The sequence below is a fragment of the Phyllostomus discolor genome, unplaced genomic scaffold (genome assembly GCF_004126475.2).
Source record: "Phyllostomus discolor isolate MPI-MPIP mPhyDis1 unplaced genomic scaffold, mPhyDis1.pri.v3 mPhyDis1_scaffold_50, whole genome shotgun sequence".
Lineage (NCBI taxonomy): Eukaryota > Metazoa > Chordata > Mammalia > Chiroptera > Phyllostomidae > Phyllostomus > Phyllostomus discolor.
In genome coordinates this window covers 41223-48552 of record NW_023397535.1, presented here as the reverse complement: position 1 = coordinate 48552, position 7330 = coordinate 41223, and the positions used below count along the sequence as shown (strand labels likewise).

At 54.7% G+C, this 7330-nt stretch overlaps 1 protein-coding gene across 1 annotated transcript; it reads left to right on the top strand.

The window, feature by feature from the left end:
* Nucleotides 1-1268: 1268 nt before the first annotated feature.
* Nucleotides 1269-2201, top strand: LOC114490151 (neuroligin-4, X-linked-like). The gene has a single exon (XM_028504087.2). The coding sequence runs from the start codon at nucleotides 1587-1589 to the stop codon at nucleotides 2199-2201; it is 615 nt and encodes a 204-aa protein (XP_028359888.2). The 5' UTR covers nucleotides 1269-1586.
* Nucleotides 2202-7330: the final 5129 nt, after the last annotated feature.

Genomic DNA, 7330 nt, shown 5'->3' with positions numbered 1-7330 from the left:
GGCAGAGAGAGGAGGAGGAGAGACGCAGAGGAAGAGAGAGAGAGAGAGGAGGCAAGAAAGAGAGAGAAGAGAGAGAGAGGGAGAGAGAGAGAGAGAGAGAGAGAGAGAGAGAGAGAGAGAGAGAGAGAGAGAGAGAGAGAGAGAGAGAGAGAGAGAGAGAGAGAGAGAGAGAGAGAGAGAGAGAGAGAGAGAGAGGCAGAGAGAGAGAGAGAGAGAGAGAGAGATGCCAGACAGATAGTAATCGGCTGCTTCCCAGGTGCACCCCTATCCAGGACTGAACCTCCCCACCTGTCTGTGTACGAGGTGACCCTCCGACCCACGAGACCCCCCAGTCAGGGCTGTTTTCCACGTTCCCTGTTACCCTCAGATTTCCGGAGCATTTGCCTCCAGCTCTGGCGAACTTGACCCAGGAAATCCTCGCCTATGGCATTTCCCGTGAATGCGCCACATTTCCGGGACAGATTCAGCCCCGATGGACAAGTGTCATTTGAACAAACGGTGACTGTGTTGACGTCGTCCGCTCAGCGGTGCAGGGAAATGAAATGCGTAGTTAGGTCCCCACCCAGAAATACCCCCCAAAGCCACTCAGCGTCTTTCCAGACGAGTGTGTGAGCGGCAGGACGCCGGACGGTCACCGGGCCATTAGAAAGAAGGAGACCTGGGCATTGTGTCAGCACGGTTGCACCGGAGAGGGTTGTGCTCAGTGAAAGACGTTGGACAAACACCGGAGAATGTTACTTACCTGTGGAATGCAGAAGACAAAATAAACCAACCAAACAGACAGAGGCAGAGCAGGCGGTGGTCAGAGGGGAGGGGGGCTGGGGCTGAGTAACAACGAAGGCCAGGCGGGCCCACCTTTCTCGTCGTCCACCCACACCTCTGTCGGGAGCTGCGGCGTGAACATTTGAGAACCGGCGTTTGGGGGCGTCCCTGTCCCCTCCGTGGGCCAATCTGGTGGATAACAGTGGAACCGGGAGACGTTATCACAGCCATCCATCGGTGTGATGGGTGTATCCTGGGGACTTTGTTGCTCATTCAGCAAAGCCTTGGTGAGCGTGACGTCTCCCTGGTGCCAGGTGCTGTCGCAGCGCGCTGGGCGTGCGGCCGGAATGAGGGCCGGCTCGTCACGCTCCATGGAGGTCTTCCCGCACGGCTGGTACAGGTGCATTCATGAAGGAGAATTGTGTGGCGTGGGAGGGACGGTTGAGGTGCACACATGGCTGTCACCTGGCCTTCATCATCTTTGTCTGCTTTCTCCTCTCCCCGCAGGCCGCCGGCACAGCCCTGGAGTTGTCGTGAGGAACCGGCGCCCTTGGCCGACGACGTCTGGGGTCACTGCCTCCTGGGAGCCTCGCGCACGGGCTGGGATTTGCCTGCCATCCGGCCATGGGCCGCCCCGACACCTGCCGGGCCTGTGCTGGACGCTGACCTCCGTCTATGAGCCCTCGGCGGGGCTCGCCGGCCAGCCCTTCGCCTCTGCTGGGTCCCCGGCCCCCCAGGTCCGGCCGTCCTGCCTGCAGCGGGCGTCCCAGTGTCGCTCACTCGGACTCGCGTCTCGCCGGCGCCTGCTGATGTCGCAGTGAACAATGCCGGGGCCCACGGGACGGTCGTGGCGTGCCCTGCGCTGCCCCCCGGTCTGCGTCCTGCTGCTGGGGCTCGCGGCCCTGGCCCTGAGGGTCGCGCCCGTGCACGGGCAGGCCCAGCACCCCGTGGTCAACACCAACTACGGCAAAATCCGCGGCCTAAGAACACCCTTGCCCAATGAGATTTTGGGCCCCGTGGAGCAGTACCTGGGGGTCCCGTACGCCTCGCCTCCCACGGGCGAGAGGAGGTTCCAGCCCCCCGAGCCGCCCTCCTCCTGGACCGGGGTGCGCAACGCCACCCAGTTCGCCGCCGTGTGCCCCCAGCACCTGGACGAGCGGTCGCTGCTGCACGACATGCTCCCCGTCTGGTTCACGGCCAACCTGGATACGCTGATGACCTACGTGCAAGACCAGAACGAGGACTGCCTGTATCTCAACATCTACGTGCCCACGGAGGACGGTGAGTGCCGGGAGGGGGCGGAAACGTGCCGTGCTGGCTCGTCTCGGGCGGGGCGGCGGGGGCTGCCCCCACCCCTGCCCCCCTCACCCATGCATTTCTTCTCGAGTTTGGAATACAGCTCTGGAGTCGCTTTGAGTCTGTGTCATGGTGCTTCTTGAGCCCCGACAGGAAGGTCAAGGTCAATACTTTTGTCACGTGTATATCTTGCCTCTGTAGCCCCATCATGGGTTGGCTGGCTGGTGGTCACGGGTGTGAGTGTGCCGTGTGGCGTCCTACACACCGGACCCCTCTGCAAAGGGCCGAGTCTCTCAGCAACAGTCCCGTGGACACCGTGACAGTGCTGACCAGACCGCACTGCACACTCTAAGGGGTGGTCCCAGGTGCCCTTCCTCTCGTAGGAGCCTTGATCCCCCTTTCTCGGGGTGGCTCAGGCTCGCAAGGAGCCACCGGGCGGTTTCAGTGCCCACGCAAGGGGTAGTTTTGTCAAGTGGTCACGCCTCGTGGTTGGGGAATCCATGGTTTGAACAAAACTCTGCATTCCCGTTTCTTCCCGCGTCCGGTGCCGTCCCAGGGCCCGTGTGGGTCGTGACGTGACAGTAGGCACCGTGAGAAAAGAGTGGGCTCGCTGGAGCCAAAGGGCCCCTTTGTTCACACGGGTGACAAAGACCTCTAAGCGCTGCCAGGTGTGCCACGTTCATCTATCGTCCACTGCTGGTGACCTTGGAGTGTCTTCTCTCCGTGTACACGCCTGATTAAAATTTCCTACGGCGTCTACCTGAAGCAGTGACAGTTCGATGATACCTTCTTTCTCGTTCCCCATTGGCAGATGCTGTCTTTCGACACGGGGAGGGTGCAATGCTTACAGAAGCTCAGAGAAATCGTTTCCAAGAACGGCAGGCGTCCCCTTCCCTGGACACGCGCGAGCGTGCGTTGTGACTTTCATGGAGGGATGTCTTTGGGTTTTTGGGGTTTTCTTTGCCCTTTCATCCTCGGAACATGATTGTCAGTGAGGTGGGCGTGGCCGTTGGCAATAAGGAGGACACAGTACCGTGATCTCCGAACCTGGACCTGGGCCGCCACGTGGCCCGTTCCACACGTGGGGGGCTCGAAGGTCGTGTGAGTGCCGTGTGGGGAGAGCCCCGGCCAGGGCCGCCTGCTCTGGGCATCGCACAGCGACAGCTACAGGAAGGAAGGAAGGAGGCATCCCAGCTTCCTTCTATGGGTAGCTTGTGGCACCTGTGTCCCTGGTCGTCATGGCGACAGGACGCACCATCATGCCGTAGACCTGTGGGTCTCCATGTGATTCACGGCGTGCAGCTGACCTTTGCACTGTGGGCTTCCAGCCTTGGGCCGAGGTGACTTTGTGGGGAGGAGGCGTCCCCCCGTGGCTGCTTTGTGGGCGTGGGGGACATTGAAGAGCGGCCCCCACACACCTCGCCAACGGTCTCCCGCTGCCGTTTTTGCAAGCCACCTGGCCGGTGGTCTTTCTCCGAAAGAACTATTCTGAGAGAAAAAGAAAGAAATGACACAGAGGGGCAGACATCAAGAGGGAGGAGAGACACACGCGGGAGAAAGGGTGAGAATGGGTTTCATAATAAGGCGGCCGGCGGGCCAGGGGCTCCCAGCCAGTGGCAGTGGCATTTCCCAGCTGACCTTGTGCACGGCGTCTGCCCCGAGGATAGACTGTCCCCCTGCCGGGGAGGCAGGGCCAAAGGAGACCCCCGCGCGGAAAAGTCAATACCTGCCTTGATTGCAAAGCTGTGGCTGTGCCGTTGTGTGGGTGGGCACATTGAAACCAGAGGCTATGGGGCCGTGCTCCTGGGGCCGGCTTGCTGTTGTTGAAGAGGCATTTGAGAATATCCAAGTGTGGAAGGAAGGCAGCCAGTGCCACTTGTTTCATTCTTTGGCTTTTTTAAACTAGTTTTGCATGCAGGGTCTCCACTGGGTCTTGAAAGGGAATCAGGCCCGTAACAGTCACCGAAAAGGTGGCATCCACCCCCTTGTAATGGCTAAATATCGGAACTTTCCTGGGGACGGTTTTAAGTCACACATTGCGTACAAGCACAAGCCAGTCTTTTGAGTCACGAGGTTTTTTTTTTTAAATTTTTTGTTTGTTTGTTTTTCTGCTACGACATCCGTTTGAGAATCGCCGTAGAACTGTCGATGTTTCATTATTGCATATGCACTAAGTGACCCACCCCAGTTCGAACCACGAACATTGATCCCACAAAGGTCTTCGTTTGGGGCGTGTTGGAATTCAGGTCGTTGCCTCTGAGTCACAGTGCGGACAGCAACGATGCACAATTTAAGTTCAGAATTCCACTCCGATGCGGCTTTTGTTTCAGATGCGTGGGTGGGAGGGTGCGGGTCGTGGCGGGTGCAGCTTCCCTACCAACAATAATTCCGAGCACTTGGGACGTGGCAGTCCTGGGCTCCACGTGGGGGGGTTGCAAAGGGGACACGGATCCCTAATTCTGAAAGACGCCGGTTGCAAACACCACGCGGACTCCCCAGAGATCTGTCCGTCCTAACCCCCGAACCTGTGACTGTTTCCTTCCATGGCGGAGGACATAGAATTAAAGCCGGAGATGGGTTTGTGTTCACCGATCGGTTGGCTTTAACCTAGGAGGAGTAAGTATATCCTGGATGAATCGGGGTGTGCTTAGTGCTTCATAACAACGCTCCCGAGTCGTGGGGGAGGGCAGAGGAGGAGGACCAAACTGCAGTGAGGCCGTGGGGGGCGGACGGAGGTGGCCGTGGCCGGCTTTGAGGACGGGAGGCAGCCAGGTCCGTCGATGTTGTTACAAGGAGCAGGATGTTTCTCCTTTTCCGTGGCTGAAGAATATTCCATTATATCTCCATCGTTATCTGCCTATTGAATATCGATCTATCGATCTACCTAGGTAGCTATCATCTATGAGATTTTCTTTATCCATTCATGCATCGATGCCCATTCAGGTTGCTTCCATGTCTTGGTTATTGTAAATAACGTGCGTGAACATGGACTTCAAGTATCTTCCCTCTGCCCTTTTCAATGTGACTCTGGTTTACTCTGGTCCCGCTAAGCTGAGAGAAAGGGTCCGGAACTTGCCAGCCTGGGTTACCTTCCCACTTGTCCCCTTCCCAGCTGAGGGGTTGTGGGCAAGTTCCTGGGCCCTGGGGCGTGCCTCGGTTTCCCTGTGTGTAGCACGAAGCTGCAATGGGAGGGCTAAGGCACTCATCCACAGCAAGTTCTCAGGCCACTGTAATCGGGTGTCAGTGGAACACAGTTAATAGTAGCACAACTAACAGGACGTTCGGGCTGCCTTGCTCGTGTGTATTGGGTTGAATATATTAATGCAGCCCGTGATAAGTGTGTGCTGTTTATAACACAGTTATTCACCGTAGAAGTGATACAGGGACCATCCTTTGTTACCGCTCCGAGCGAGGCTTTAGCTGAAGGGAGTTTAGAGCCAACGGCATTTTTGAAGGGAGCCAAGAATCATCCTGCCCTGCTTTCTTGAGGACCTTTGTCTTCTTCCGCACTGAGGTGTCACGTGGAGTTTTAGCATTACGTGGGACGCACAGAAATGACCTCGAGGAAAGCATTCACGCTTGTTTCTGGGAAGAGTGCCGCAGGACGTCTGCACACAGGGGTGCCACTCTGTGTTCTCTGAGGGACAGGGGAAACGAATGTTCTCTCTCTCCCTGGGAAGTGACGCATAGTCAGACTGCATGCAGGCAGTCACCGGTCTGCATGAAGAGCTACACGTTAACTGCGTTAGTTCACAGGGCGGGAAGCGTGTTTGAGCCACAGACATCACTGTGTGTGTGAAAAGGATGGAGTGCTTCATATTTTTGTCTGTCATCTGGGTGCTGGGCGTGTAGATGTGCTTTGGAAGTGAACATAATTGTGCCACCTTATTAAATAAGTCTCGCCCTGACAACGATGAATTGCAAATCACTTATGATTGTGTGTGTGTGGTTAAACCAAGAGTTAATTTCTGATGACATGGTGTAAAAGATTTCACTAATTTGAACATGGGATAATGATGTTCTTGGAAGAATAACAATCTTAGTAATAATCTGGCTACTATATGTTTAGAACAATAGTATTTCGTTAGTATGAATTATACCTGTTTGGAAAATTTAGAAAAAAAAACTTTCTTTAAAAAAAGGCATTTTTTTCCTTATATTTCTCATTTTCCGTTACATAAAATTCCACTCCATTCCATGTGTAACGTAGAATCTCTTTCACAATTCGGGTAAGTCCAAATCGCCTAGAATGCATTAAAAACCCAATTTGCGACACAGCACGGATCATAAGCCATAGAATACAAAACTGTTCAGGGTGGAAATCCGAGGTGCCATTAGCCTGCAGGACCGTTTATCCATTGGTCATTGTTTACTTTTGAAAAACAAACCGAGTGCGGTGACATTTGGTTAATACGGTCACGTAGGTCTCAGGTTCCTTTTTGAAGTCCTACCACCAGGATACGCCAGATTTTTATCCGTTGCCGAGGGACACCGTTAGTTTGGACACCGTCATTTCTTTTTCACAGAGTGTTAGTCAAGCCATTCCACCTTTTTCATGTGTAGTGACCTCAGCTCTGAATCAGCGCTTTGAGATAGATCCCAATCAACTCCTTCGGAACGTAACTCATCGAGAGCTGGGCATCATGTTTCTCTGACTACGTACTGCCTGCAGTCCCAGCGTGGGCCAGTTACTTTACTGATGTTCCTTCTCATCCCAACTTGCATTCTTAGTGCGTCTTCTCCTCTCTTCCACCCCTTAGTCTCTTCAGAGATCTTGTTCACAGATGGATTCATTTCAAAATGACGGGTCGACAGACCAGCATGTACACGCTCTGTTTGCACAGGGCTCTGGGCGTTTCCAAGTGGTGGTAGCAACAAATAGAAGCCCTTGGCTGGGCAAGCCGGCAAGCCGCGGGAGTTGAGGGTGCAAGAATTCGAGGTGTTTTTGGAAGACAATTCAGGGGGAAAAAGGCAGGAGGACCTGAAGGTTGATGTTTTTCAGGGAGGTCCCCCAGAGAAAAGGTTCCCAGCCATCGCGAGGTGAACCCATGAGACATACACACCCACAGAGCAATGAGGAAATGATTTCGTGATTCCATACAACTGAGTTCCGTATTGATCGCTTATCTAGAGAGACCAGGACATAAACAGTGCACAACGGGGGAGCAGGGAAAGATAAAACTACGGCGGGCCTCTAGGAAGGAGTTTGGATAGTGTCGTTTCACACGCACAAGACCCACGTGGGTATTTTTTGCATTGTTACATTTTTTAA